General features: G+C 37.6%; 1 protein-coding gene across 14 annotated transcripts in view; it reads left to right on the forward strand.

Annotated features, from left to right (window-relative positions):
- NR2C1 (nuclear receptor subfamily 2 group C member 1) overlaps positions 1-14,918 on the forward strand; it is a 52,864-nt gene extending 37,946 nt beyond the window's left edge. For all 14 annotated transcript variants that reach the window (XM_062015500.1, XM_062015476.1, XM_062015454.1 and 11 more), the window contains 7 exons: positions 905-1,089; positions 4,401-4,563; positions 6,601-6,722; positions 8,040-8,179; positions 10,422-10,559; positions 13,724-13,829; positions 14,359-14,918. In XM_062015500.1, coding sequence (XP_061871484.1) covers positions 905-1,089; positions 4,401-4,563; positions 6,601-6,722; positions 8,040-8,179; positions 10,422-10,559; positions 13,724-13,829; positions 14,359-14,533 — 1,029 coding nt within the window. In that variant the 3' untranslated portion in view covers positions 14,534-14,918. The remainder of the gene's footprint in view (positions 1-904; positions 1,090-4,400; positions 4,564-6,600; positions 6,723-8,039; positions 8,180-10,421; positions 10,560-13,723; positions 13,830-14,358) is intronic.
- Positions 14,919-15,214: the final 296 nt, after the last annotated feature.

A 15,214-nucleotide genomic window follows, 5' to 3' on the forward strand; every position in this document is an offset into this window, starting at 1 on the left:
GCTCCTTGCACCACCACCAGTCAAAAGAAGGGGCAGAAGAAAAAAGAAACAGGAAGAAGAAGGAAGAAGCCTCTTCTTCTGACTTCTTCTTATAAAGTGATCGTGGAGGCGTCTAATTGGCTCAGCCCCAGAAGTGGGTCTGACTCAGAGCTGGGGAGAGTTGTGAACAACTACTTACAGGAGACATCTTTACAGCCTCTTCCCCCTTACCAGAAAAGGCTGTCATGTCAAACCGTGACAGTTGTGTTTCACTTTTCTGTCTCTATCTGTAGAGTGAGACAATGTAAGCTAAATGACACATTAGTGTTAGCTGCAGCATACGTGTCTGTACTTTCCTTAGTAGTTTCATTTTTGTGGAGCAAGGTGGGAAACATATCTTAATGCCTGAGGTCAGTACTGAATCACCTTATTCCGTTGCAGTAAATAAAGACATAAAAATCAAAAAGACTTTAGCAAAATTCTGTTTCTGCTTGCTTTTAAAGGTGACTTTTTATCCATTCCTTCTTTCCAAATGTTCTCCTACTCCATTACCACTGACTCATTTACACAAGGAAGGAAGGAAGGAAGAAGCTAAAATATTATATAGTGTGATCTTAAAAGTCCTGAGGACTGACTAGTGAGTGGAGATGCGAAGTTCTCTTTCTGCATTTTCTTAGCATCTGTAGCATTCTTTCTGAAAGAAACAGATAGCTGTTACTCATAAGAGTAAATGTCTAAATATTTCCTATTCTAGAAGCAGTGCAGTGTCTACTTGCTGCATTATGATTATCCATTTACTGAAAACAATCATTTTCTTACAGGTCTACTCACTGCTAGATCCTTAATTTATGTGCAAGCTAGATTCTTCTATTGCAAGCTAACTGCTGCCAATATGAGAGAATTAAGAGCTATGCTTTTCCCTTAGGTTGAAGCATGTCAGGGAGATTTAAGTACGCTGGCAAACGTGGTGACTTCATTAGCAAACCTCAGTAAATGCAAAGATGTGTCACAAAGCAGTACAGAGCTATCGATGATTGAGAGTTTAAGTAATGGAGATGCATCATTATCTGAATTCAAGCAAGAAGAACAAGCTAGTAGTGATGTTACAAGGTAAGGCATATCACACTTGAAAATGTTCTTATTTTTGATAAAGTCTCTGTCAATTCACATCATTAGTTAAATCATCACGGCGTAGGAAATTTACTTGCATTAAAGATAATAGACTAAGATCGTGTGGAACATAAATCTTGTAAGATACTTTCAAGTGAAGTTATGAGGAAGTTCTACTTGAGAAAGAAGTACTTCTAGTTGTTTGTACTGTAATTTCAATGTACATGTTATGGTTGATGTTCTTACTTTTTGGTTGTCCTTAGTAATGTGTATTAGATTTTGTACCATAGTCTTGGTACTTTGTATCATCCTGGAAAACCATTTCTTAGAGATCTCATCTGTTTAAGTAGTTTTAATACCTGTACCTATTAATGGCCTTAAAAGCTTGGAAAAGCATTTTCTTTCTGCTCAGAAGTCACAGAATTCTAACTGTCAATGCAAATATATTCATTGAATATCGTACAAGCTTGTGTCTTGCGCTGGTTTTAACTGAGCCGTTTTGGTGAGCATATGTGTAAGATATTCCGTATAGTACATACTCAGTTATTCTGTCAATCACAATCATGTTTTTCCTTGGCTGTCATCTCATTCAGGCTTCCGACAGCAGTCCCAGCAATGCTCCTTTACACACCATCTACATTGTGCATGCTGTTTTGAAAATGTGTATGTGGAGTAAATCCATCAAGGAAAAAAGGACTGGTATATCACGAAGTAGTTTGTACTGACTGAAATGCAGGATTTCCCCTATAGTCTCCAGCACTTTGTATAATTGCAAGCAGAATGTGTTTGTTCTGCTCCTTTTTTATATGCTGCTTAGAAAGTCAATGTGACTTTTTATATGTGCTGATTTAGACTTTTGCTGTGTCCTTCTAGGTAAAGAATATAAGAATATAATAAACTTCATTCAATACTATGGCTATTCAAGAAGATGTAGTAATCTTTCATTTCTTTATTTCATGGCACTTTCAGATGCTTGCTTTTGCCAACTTGAGTGTTTCTGTTCAGTTTTTTAAATCTATGGAAAGACATCAAGTTCTCTCAGCCAGAGAGCTTGAAAGAGCCCTGACTCAGCTTAATGTGTACTCCTGCCCTGTAGGTTACCTGATGGATTCCCAGTGGGGGAGGTTCAGGAAACTCACATTTTTTTAATCTAAATCTTTAATTTCCTTGCCAGGCCCTATGCCAGCTTCCTGTAACAGACACAGGTGTTTACTGAAGAAAAGGAGTTTAAAGGATTTCAGGAAGCCAGTTTTACCCATCCGTGTTTTTCATGTATTTTAATTATATTCTATTGCTTGCAGCTACAGTAGTTGAGCTTTCACTTTTGCTGACACAAATTTAGCGCATAACTTTGCTGCTAGCATTCCCTTGCTCTTATATTGTAATGTTACATACTTAGTCCTCTAATGGCTTCATTATCTATGTTCATTTTTTACAGTTTTTCCTATATCTATTAGTGGCTGAGCCTGACAAAAAGAGAACAAAATTTGTTTCTAGAAAAGTATATCAATACCATGTATTTTAATGTTTATTACACCTTCCTTTCTCACTTTACCTGTAAGACAGGAAAAGCTACCCCCCAAGCTTTGTTCTAGATTCTCTTTGCCTTGTGTATTACCTTGCAATCATTGCTTCTGTTGTGGCTTCATAAGTGAAAAGCACCCACTGTGCTGAGCCCTGAGGAAGCAAAGTTTCTGCTGACTTCTGGCTTACTACTGCCAGTTCAAGAATAAGTTGGAAACAAAGTATGGTGGGCAATCAAACATGTTCAACCAGTGTTCCTATCCGTGCTATTAAAAAGGACTCTTGAGCTTATGCTGGAATAAATTCAGGATTGTGACAGATGCATATGACATTTGGGAAAAGGAGACGTTTTGTTCCTCTCTTACGTTTCTGTCCCTGCTGCAGGAAGAGCCCAGCAGAGATCTTGTTTTCCTGAGAAGCAGGTGCCACTGAGCTGCTGGGTTTGCCTGTTTTACCTAAGGCTGCCAAGAGTAAGCCACACTGGACCTGAAACTCAGATTTCATAGCAGGAGTCCAGTAGTATCGCTTCTAGAGGTTGCCCATGAATGCATTCCCTTTATGCCTACTTTCCTTATACCAGGGTCAGAAAGGTGTAATCTGTGTAGTCCATTTGTGCATGCCACAGTCATCCCTTCATGTACACATCAAGGTAGATGGGCTAGTGTAGGACCAAAACCAGGTTCATTTACCATCTGAAGCCTAAGGCAGTGTCAGCAGCTCTTCCGTTGTGGTGTTTCATTTGGTTGTAAATTATTATATCAAACATAGTAAAAAGTTAGATTTTTTTTATCATGAGTTTAGGTAGCATAAGAGTGGGGAGGAAGAGAAGGTGGCAACATTCTAGTACAGACTTTGGCATTAAGTCAGTGATTTTAAGTTCTATGGTAATAAACATGTCTGCATATTTTTGGGCATATTTTTTAATTGCACAAGTTGTGGTTCTCAGGTGTATTAGTGAACAGAAAAATTACAGATCTGTTATCAGGCAGCAAAATAATACATCTCTGCTTGTCCTCTCATCTCCTCCAAAACATTTGTGCGTGTGACAGGAGACACTGCCCCTTATCAAAGGGCGCTAAGGATGGTATTGGAAGCATGTAGTACCTTCTCTTACATATTTCAAAACAAACTTCATAGAATCATTGAATGGTAGGGGTTGGAAGGGACCTTTAGAGATCACCTAGTCCAACTCCCCTGCAGAAGCAGGTTCACCTAGATCAGGTCACATAGGAACATGTCCAGGCGGGTCTTGAAGACCTCCCAGGAGGAGACTCTACAACCCCTCTGGGCAGCCTGTGCCACTGCTCCAAATTAATAACCTAACTACAAATCATTCATTTAAAAAAAAAAGCTTATTCTGTTTGTGTTTCAGAGCCACAGAAACCTGTGAAATTTGTATTGAGTTGCTTTAAGAGTAGTCTGATGATCATGTCCTCAAAACGCTCATGCCAGCACTGTCAGTAAACATCACTAAAGAGATCTTGAAAGGCAAACTGTGATTCAGCAGTACAATCAATATGTCAAAACTGTGAATTTGTTGGCAACTAGTGTGAACAGGATCTGCTGCTAATTTTTCTTTCAGAGCCACTGTAACTTGGAGATTTCAGGGATTTTGTTCGATGGAGTGTCAGGAAAAGCACACTACTGACTTTTATTTTCCAAATTTCATGCTTTGAAACACATCTAAAGCAGATTTGCACCATGTGCAGGTTCCTCCTAAATTGAAACAGCCTCTAAAATTAAAATGTCTTCTTTTCTGTTTTGTTTTGTTTGTTGTGATCTTACAGGGCGTTTGATACTCTTGCAAAAGCATTAAATCCAGGAGAGAGTGCAGCATGCCAGAACTCTGAAAACATTGAAGCCGGCGTACAGTTGATGGGTGGAGAAACGAGCATGAATATTGTTGAAATAGAGGGGCCCCTACTCAGCGATGCACATGTAGCATTCAGGGTACTGAATACTTTTTAACTGTTGACTATTTATCACCATTTTAACATCCTAATATAAAATAATGATCTGATTAAATCCTACTTTGAATTTCATTGTAGAGTAACTGTTCAGGTATCGGCATTGATTTCTGATTAATATATCTCTTGTTCACTGGTTAACTATTTCTTTGGGAAGATGTAGTGATCTCTGCAGTGGTTTAGCTCCACTGTTTTATTTTATAGCTTCTTACCTAAGAAACACTAGGGTAATCCGTGTGAAAGGATTTACATAGACAAGTGTGGCATCAAGCACAGGGTCAGCATCCACATTCTCACTTGTTAGCAGGTGGATCTGATGCAATCTGCAGATAGTTTTTGAGGCTCTTAAGTGTATTTGTCAGTTTCTTCATTGTGTATGTACTCTATTTTGGTAGGGTATTAATTTGCTTTAATCATTAAAGCGAATACAGTTTCTTTGTTAGTGAGCCACTTATTTTCTGGCCTTATTTCTCATTTTATGAGCCTGCAGAAATTCTCCAAGAAGTTTGCTCATCTGAAAACTTCTTCAGTACCAGGAATTTTATTAACTTTGTCTCTCTGCTGGTTCTGACAGGGATAACAGTTCATTTTCTTCCCAGTAGCTGGTAGGGGACTATGTTTTAAACTTGTGCTGAAAACATTGTTGATAATTCAGGGATGTTTTAGTTTTAGCATTGCCCAGCAAGTGCTCACACAGAGTCAAGGTCTTTTCCACTCCTCACCCAACCACTCCAGCGAGTGGGCTGGGGGTGCACAGAGAGTTGGGAGGGGACACAGCTGAGACAGCTGAGCCCAACTGACCAAAGGGATATCTCACACCATATGGCATCATGCTCAGCTATAAAACTACAGGTGAAGTTGGCAGGGGACAGGCCGCTGATCAGGTACTGGCTGGGCTTCAGATGATTGGCAGGGGACAGCAATTGCTTTCATTTGCATCACTTGTCTTCTTGGGGTTTACTTCTCTTTCTTTGTTACTTTTTTTTTTTAATTGCTTTTTATTTTTATTATAATCTTTTAGATCAATTATTAAACTGTTTTTGTCTCAACCCATGAGTTTTCTCGCTTTTACCCTTCTCTTTTCCCCATCCCACAGGGGGAGAGTGAGCAGGCAGCTCTGTGGGGCTTAGTTGCTGTGTGGGGTTAAACCATGACTGCTTTATTTTTTCAGTCAAACAAACATCTCTCTAATGCAAATGTCAGAGGTTTAATTAAAATGTATTAGACAAACCATTATATTAAGAAAATCTTAGTTTCTGAAGGCAAAATAACAATGCAATATGTAGCAGTTTGGGCTCAAGTCCCACTTTCTTACATACACAGAAAACACCACTGATTTTACTCATGTAAATTGAGAAAGATAGAGCTGGTCCTCTCTCGTGTATGTTGTTTATATTTTTAGGACATGGGAGTTAATGTATATTAAGTATTTTACACATCAAAGGATTTTTGATGTATTTATTAATTAAAAACACAAAAAAGGGGATTTTTTTTGTGAAAGAGAATTCACACACACACCCCCTGCCCCCAGGAATTGTGGTAATTTTTCAGGCCACTTATTCTACTTGTCTGGGAGAAGCTTTATGTTTATATTTTTAATAATTTATCTATATGTAAATGTAAGTAACTTCATTCTAATTACAACGATAACAGTGAATAACGTTTATTCTGTGAGAGTGTCTCCAAGTTCAGTTTCATCTGGGATTTTCCATCTGCAGGTGTCCCAGACATAAGCATTTATCTGAGATAAAGATTCAAAATTTTTGCCTCTTTTTGGTGCTTTGTAGTTATTACAGTGTGTAACAGTGTGACTAATAATGAAAGTTATTCAGTTTTTCAGGATTTCATTCCACTTTACCTCAAGATTCCCTTATGTTTAGTTAAAAAACAATTTTACTTTTTCACTTAAAAGAAACTCCAAGACTGTGGGGGTTTTTTTCTTACCAAGTGTTTATGAAGACAGTGAAATAACTGACTTGCACCTTTCTTTTTTTTTCTGTTGTTTCTTTTTGGCTGTCAGCTCACCATGCCATCTCCTATGCCTGAATATCTTAATGTTCACTATATCTGCGAGTCTGCCTCCAGGTTGCTTTTCTTGTCCATGCACTGGGCACGTTCCATTCCATCTTTCCAAGCATTAGGGTAAGTGTTCAGTTACTCCATTCATGTTGTGAATATGCACTTTTTAATTCCTTATTTCCGGTGTCTTCTTCAGGGCCACTAAAAAATGTAAATCTCCTTATTAAAACTGTTTCATAGCTCTTCATCATGAAGGTAAATTTTGATTCAGAAACTACTCCCAACTTCGGTTCAATTCAGGTACTTTGACTGGGTTTTGAAGGAAAAAGAAGTAGATTAATAGTAACCAATTGCCTTCACACTGCTACTTCCATAACAAGAACTTGATTGTAGTACAAAATTTTGCCCTAGATAATCCAGTACTGAACAAGTCTGCATTAATCCATCAGTTGATATATTAGTATTGTGGTAAAAGATCAGAAATGTTCTTGAAGATCATGTCAACCGTCTTGCAAAATTCCACTCCGTTGCATTTTTGTAGTTGAAGTCCTAGCTTTAATATACTTTTCTTCTTTGATAGGCCTTGTGCTTCTTTTAAATTTACATTATTTGTATTTACTGGCTAAAACTCTGAAATGTGATACCTGAATTTGACTCCTCACTGATAGGATTTCCTTTTTAAGGTACTGAGCTCTTGTTAAACTCAAAAAGTTAGAGATGTTTGACAGTACTGTAAGGTAGGTCACTAATAATGGATTGATGTACCTAATTCTAAGCTTCAGTGTTTGGAAAAAAACCTCAAATATTGACTATATCTGAAACTTAATTTAAGGATAAATTCATAGAGCAAAGAAATCCTTATGACTTCTGTTTATACTTTGAAGTCTGTATTTCAAACCTTACTCCAAACATGAAGGGGGTACAGAAAATAGTAATCAAGAAGCTTGGGAACTTGATCTCACATGTTCCATTTCACATGTATTTTCATTAAAAAATTATACCAACTTTCAGGATTTTGACAAAAAAACCCCTTTGAGTTTGTTCTACTTCCATAATACAGGAATGATGCAACTTTTTTTATCCATGCATGTAAATATTATTCAAAAGTGAGTGCAAATCCTAAGAAAACTAGCATGATGGAATATGCCTAGACAGTTGTCATGTACTGTAACTTCAGCTCGCTTTTGTGATAGAAATCCCATCTCCTTTTAGATCATTAAAATAAGAATGACTTTCTTTACAAAAGTTACTCTAAACCAGGTATTTTAATCCTAGCGTGCAAATAAAAGTATTTTTGATGCAGGACTTTATTTTGGTACTGGTTGCAATGGTCAAATTAGATGAATGTTTTCTGAGGTATTTTTCGAATTAAAAAAACCAAAACCTATGTGAATGGAAATGGCTGATTTCATTAAGTTAAATTATTGTATTTTTTAATAGACAGGATAACAGCATATCATTAGTAAAAGCCTGCTGGAACGAGCTTTTTACCCTTGGTCTTGCACAGTGTTCACAAGTTATGAATGTGGCAACTATATTAACTGCGTTTGTTAATCACCTTCATGGCAGTTTACAGCAAGGTAAGGTGTCTACTGCACACATTGATAAGACTGGGGCATTACTTCATGGGTTTTAAGCTTTGAACTGCACAGATTTTTACTTATTCAGTTGTTAATGAAAATTTACTGTTTATAGAGTATTGAAATAAAATGATACTAGAAAATAGTTCATAGAATCATAGAATGGTAGGGGTTGGAAGGGACCTTTAGAGATCATCTAGTCCAACCCTCCTGCAGAAGCAGGTCCACCTAGATCAGGTCACACAGGAATGTGTCCAGACAGGCCTTGAAGACCTCCAAGGAAGGAGACTCCACACTCCCCCTGGGCAGTCTGTGCCAGGGCTCCCTCACCCTCACAGTAAAATAGTCTTTTCTTATGTTTAAATGGAACTTTTTGTGTTCCAGCTTCATCCCATTACCCCTTGTCCTGTTGCTAGCTACAATAGAAAAAGGAGCTGCCCCAACCTCCTGACATCCACCCTTTAGATAATTGTAAATATTAATAAGATCCCCCCTCAGTCTCCTCTAGACTAAAGTTCTAGACTAGTTCACAAGATGGATTTTTTTTAGCAAATCTGCAATAGTCAGCTATGCTAATACTTACCTCCAAATTAACAAAACAAAAAGAAGGAAATTACCCATCTATATTATACAAGTTAGCATTGTATTGGGATTGGTTTTATTGTGTGTCTATGTAATGTATCATAATATTCCATTCTGTTAATGTCATCAGCTCAAATTAGGAATATTTCAGGCAGCATCAATCTTAACACGAGTATACTGCAAATATGATTCCTCTGTATCAAAGGTATAAACTAGAGAATGACCCAGCAGTCCTTGCTGTTCATTTATCTGTGAAACAAAGCAGCTAAATGCCAACTTGATGATATACTTCCTTTACATAAGTTGGCTTATCGACTTATGTATTCCTGTTTTAGACTACATGCAAGTCTTCAACAGATCTTCACTAAGTATACATCATTCCTTGTTAATCCTACATCCTGCATCTTTTGCATATTTTCTATTCAAATGAAAGAGATGGCAGGTGGCCTCCTCCTCTTTTAATTTACTTTACAGTGAAGGAAATGTTCTTCTGAGTGGCAGGAGACTCTTAGCTAATACTCTTTGTGTGCCTGTGAAAGCTCACAAGGTTGTCGGCACTAAAAGCTAACCAATCAAAAGTAGTATAACCTTCATCTATTTGTAGTCTTAACACATTTTTAATAAGGGAGAGGCACATACAAAAAATCTTGGCTTTCTCAGGTTTAATGAGATTTTTGGATTATTTGCTGTTACGTGTATTAAAATCCACTGTTGTTAATAATCTGCAAAAGCACACCACACTATAGATTTTTTTCCTCTCCTTTTATGATGAAGGCATTAAAGGATTATTTCTAAGGGCTTTTCATGCTTTAAAAATATCCACAAGCTCCTACTATAAAGAACAACAGTTTAAGTTAAATGTACTGCATCAGGTAAAGATACTGACAAACCTGTGAATTTCTTTAGGAGGGATACAAATGGAATTTGAGAACTTAATTTGATCTATATGATTTTTAAGTATGCTCATCACAAAGGGTATTGTAGTAATTAATGATGGTTTTATCATTACCACAGATACATTTTTTGCTGTTTGATTTGGGAGTTCATTTTGAAAGCAAAAAGCAGAAGTTTATAACCAGTGCCTTTCAGTCACGCAGGATGCCAGCTGCAGCATCTCCAAGTTTGTGGGGCCCAGGGACGCTAGTTTGATGGATTGTGGAGGGAATGTGATTCTCGGGCTGCTTAGCTACTGCTGACCCAAGGGGAACAGCTCAGCACCAACCACATGACCCTAGATGTAAACCAGAAAGAGTGTGTAGTGTGCCTTCTTTTTCAGCAGGAGCATGGTCTTTGACTAAAATAACCCATTAAACTACACTAACCTACCTTGTGGTACCTGACCCATAGCTATAGAGCACGAATCTGCAGTAGGAGTGTATTCTTTAGTTATAAGTAGTCTTTCCCTTCCTTTATCATTTCAAGCTCTAGTCCACATCTGATTACTTGAAGCTTTAGTGGTAGAAAGAGATCTAATTGTACAAGGGGAGAGAGGCCAATGTGATTGTCACAGTCCATAATTGTTGATGTCAACATTATTCAGCCCTAGTGTGTGAATTTATATACAGTGTAGATTTCCCACTGTTTGAATGTAGTGAAATCAGTTTGACCACATGTATGCTGACTTTTGAGGGTTTTCTCTTTCATGTGTGTATTCACTTAGATAAGCTGCCAACAGACAGAGGAAAACTAGTAATGGAGCATATCTTCAAATTGCAAGAGTTCTGTAACAGCATGGTTAAGCTTTGCCTAGATGGATATGAATATGCATATTTGAAAGCAATCGTCCTCTTCAGTCCTGGTATGTAATTTTTACAAATGTAAAACTTTATGCTCATTTTTGCCATATAACTTCTGCCTGTTTCATTATGTGCAGTTAGTATCACCTGTAGAATTATTGCATCACTTGTTGAGGAATCTTGGAAGGTGTATATTGAAGACTGTAGGAAGGGAAGGGTTAATCTTTGGTTGAATACTGCTTTGGGGACTTCAGTTTTACTCTTGCCTCTGCCACTGATGTGGTAGTTTTTAATACTTATTTATTGCTTTTAATTCTATACCTCCTTTTTGGGATACTTCTTCTGAGGACCTTTAGTTTACTTTTCAGAAGTGTTGCTTTTGCACATCCAAGTTTGAAGTTGGGTGTTTAGCATGTGAAAGACAATCTCTCTGGGCATTGATTCACATATGCAAAATTGCGGAAACATACCACTTGACAGAAGTATTTTGAAAAGAAACATTACATCTGGCATATCTGGTAAATGAATACCATAAGCATGCTCTTATATTACTATTTCTGTCTTCTGAGCAGTATTTGCCTAATGTACTCCAAGTAATGTTAATAGTCATACATTAGGCAATGAATGTAAAATAAAGTAATGATTAGTTTTTCCTTCAGGGAGATTAGTCTACAGTAAGGAGGAAGAAGAGTCTTCTGGTTATGATAGATAGTGACTGAGATGATGTAACACATGTGCCTGGATTATAGAAAATTACAAAATTGATTTTATTAGAGAATTGTAGAATTAACTTTTCACTGAAGGCTTTTAGATATTGTATCAATATAGTGCAGGTCTTTGATTCATCATTTAGAACTTACAGAGACTTAGTATAAAACCAAAACCAAGTCTTTTGATAGGACAAAAAGGTATAAACCTCAAGTCCTTTCTGTATCTCCAGGAATTTTTCACTGTCACGTTTATAAAGGAAATCTTTAGTTACTCCATTTTGCATTAGAAAGTTTTAAAAGCATCAACAGCTTCCCTAATCCTCATTGCTCTCCTTTTTAATATGCTGATGGCCCATGAAAAAAATCAGAGCAAATTTTAAAAAGCTGTCTCAATCTTAGTGACCTGTCCCCAGTGAGTAGTGTAGAATACAGAGGAGAACTGGGAATTTGGTTCTTGTCAGTTCTGTAGATTTATTAGATCTGAGAAGAACTTTCTTTTTCCATTTAGTTGCAGTTCACCCTTTCACAGAAAAAGTAGTTGAGATGAGAAAATATTTTGGAATGTGGACATTTCCAAAATGTAACTTTTAAGCAGGTTTTCTTAACTATACATACATGAATAGAAAAGAATCATAGAATCATAGAATGGTATGGGTTGTAAGGGACCTTTAGAGATCATCTAGATCAACCCCGCTGCAGAAGCAGGGTCACCTAGATCAAGTCGCATAGGAACATGTCCAGGCGAGTCCTGAAGACCTCCAAGGAAGGAGACTCCACAACCCCTCTGGGCAGCCTGTGCCACTGCTGTGTTACCCTCACAGTGAAATAGTTTTTTCTTATGTTTAAGTGGAACTTTTTGTGTTCCAGCTTCATCCCATTACCTCTTGTCCTGTTGCTAGCTACTATAGAAAAAAGGGATGTCCCAACCTCCTGACACCCACCCTTTAGATATGTATAAATGTTAATAAGATCACCCCTCAATCTCCTCTTCTCCAGACTAAACAGTCCCAGTTCCCGCAGCCTTTCCTTGTATGAAAGATGTTCCAGTCCCCTGATCATCTTGGTGGCCCTGCACTGGACTCTCTCCAGCACTTCCCTGTCCCTCTTGAGCTGAGGAGTCCAGAACTGGCCACCGGACTCCAGATGAGGCCTCACCAGGGCAGAATAGAGGGGGAGAAGAACCTCCCTTGACCTGCTTGCCACACTCTTCTTGATGCATCCCAGGATGCCATTGGCCTTCTTGCCCACAAGGGCACATTCCTAGCTTATTTATCAACCAGGACTCCCAGGTCTCTCTCTGCAGAGCTACTCTTCAGCAGTTCAACTCCCAGCCTGTACTGGTGCATGGGGTTGTTCCTTCCCAGATGCAGGACTCTGCACTTGTCCTTGTTTAACCTTATGAGGTTCCCCTCTACCCAAGAATTGTGAGGTTCTTGCATTGCATTTTCCCTCATATTTGCATGATCTTTTCTCTATGTAATATCTGCAAGGAATGTTGTCCTGGTTTAGGCCCATTCTAGGAACAAAGGACCACCATCAGCCATAAGTGTCCAAGGCCTTTGGAACCTAAGGACAGGGAGGGCTCTTGCTACTTGCATGTCAACAACAACTTGTCAAAATATGTTGCTTCTTTATGATCTTGTTAACCTTCTGTCCTCTGCAAAGATCTGAAATTGTGCTTTCAGAATGATCTCATTACCATATAGGACAAAATATTCCTCTGTGAAATGACATGTTTAAGAGAGTCCAGAATATCCCATAACCACTAAATTGCTCTGAAAGTTTCTATAGCTGCAGAGCTAAAATAAAAACTCGTTTCATTGACAGAAGGCCATATATTTGGAGAGGAGGAGGGACTGTTAGAGATAATCTTTTATCTGAGATAATCTGGCAGCTCACAATCATATTTCTGAAAGATAAAATCTATATCTTTTGTCACAGTACTATGACAGTAAATTACAGACCATGTAAAGCATTCAGAATTACTGGATAATAACTTCCAAATGGGACTTGGCAGTTAGGTTAAAATCCTTTCACTGTAACGAGATTTAGTTTTGAAGTGTTTATAAGTGACTAAAAATTACATTTAGCACGTTTGAAAATTTTGCACCAAACAGTTGGAATATTATCTGCTATAGATCTTCAGCAATTTTCAGTAAACAAATGGTAAATTGCCTTTTAGTCTGTTTTTTTCCACTGATGTTACTGTTATCCTTCACTTCCCACCCAAATGCTATTTGTTCTTCAAATATTCCAATAAATGTCAGTGTATTGAAACGATGCTGTCCCTCTGCTACACAGAGAACAGAGCTGCAGCAAGATTGATGTAAGCATTGCAAGTAAAACATTTATTTGAACTCTTCAAAATGTCTGGTATTTATAAAAAGCTAAGTAAAACATAAATGTAGGCTGGGACAAAGTAGGTAAGGCAGCGTCCTCCACTAAAACTGTGCAGTTGCTACAGCTACTAAATAATGATTTGGTATAACAATGTAGAGTCATTTTTTTTTTTACAGATCACCCAGGTCTAGAAAATGTGGTACAGATTGAGAAATTTCAAGAAAAGGCTTACATGGAGTTCCAAGACTATGTAACAAAAGCATATCCAGATGATACTTACAGGTCTGTAAACTCACAGGCTTACTTGATTGATTTTTTTTTTTCAGAGCATCAGTGGTACTGATTTGTACAGTATTTCGTACAAAAAATATGTGCATTTTCTTCTTATTTCTTTAAAAGTACAAAATTACCTTTAGAGCACTTAATTATTATGCCTGTACTCATGCATAATGTGAGTATTTCTGTCAACTCATTTGTTATTTTCCAAGATGAAATAGTGGAATTCGAATGTTTTCATTTCAATTCACACCTACTTTGAATATTTCCTCATTGAAGCTAAGTCCAAACATGATATAGTCTGTGTAATTGGCAGGTATGTTCATGGTTTTTGTACTGTTGAAGACATGACTGAACATAAATGTAATACTCTACAGATTTAAATGTCTAAGCCTTTCATAATCTAGATACAGCAAATTATTACCAGTGTTGTCCCTTGTTAATTTTTTTCTCCTCTCTTACTGGTAAACATGATGATGAATAAGACCAAAATCTGTCACCACAAGTAATACTTCTTACCAAACTTATTTTCCAGGCTGTCTAGACTTCTTCTCCGATTGCCTGCTCTTAGGCTGATGAGTGCTGCCATCACTGAGGAGCTATTCTTTGCAGGACTGATTGGAAATGTTCAGATTGATAGCATCATCCCGTATATCCTGCGAATGGAGACGGCGGACTACAACTCTCAGATAATTGGTCATGCTGTATAAAAGCAGCAGTCAAGGATTCTGTACCATGGCAGTCATGGTGATGTAAATGCATACCCTGTCTCCAAGAGATGGCAATAAGCCTTTCCACGAACCTTTCCGAAGAAGGCTGATATTCCTCCTTTCCAGTGCACTTGCGAAACGTGGTGGAGTGTATTAAGGAATATAAGGTCACTTCCTATTTTTCATCTGATCTTCAAGGACTTGTAAATTAACTTGGTATCTGAAGAAAGTCAAGAGTTGTCCATCCTATTTTTGTAGATAGATGAACTTGGAATATTTGTTTATGAAGTTCAGGCTTGTGAAGAAACCGAAGAAGCTTTGACTGAACTAAGGTATCTCAACTTAGTTTGATGTTTTAGAAAAATAAATTAACTTTCCTCTCTGAGTTGTGTTTTCAGTGTTTTGCTACTAGTTCATTCTCACTGATCAAATGGAAAATACATGATCAGACATCCTGATAATTAGAGTGTTTCCATAGGAACAAGACCGTTACAACTAAATTTAGTTTTTCCTTTTATTTTGAAGAGAGATCTGTGTCTTGTTAAATGAAACACTGAGCACCATTACCAGTGCAGGGAAGGTACAGGGAGTTCACATATTTCTGATATGTTGATGCAGAATGTGATCAAAAGCGAAGCAGCAGAGGGTCTATACTGACTTTTGTGTCTGCAGAAGAATACT

This window comes from Colius striatus, chromosome 1 (genome assembly GCF_028858725.1).
Source record: "Colius striatus isolate bColStr4 chromosome 1, bColStr4.1.hap1, whole genome shotgun sequence".
NCBI classification, from domain to species: domain Eukaryota; kingdom Metazoa; phylum Chordata; class Aves; order Coliiformes; family Coliidae; genus Colius; species Colius striatus.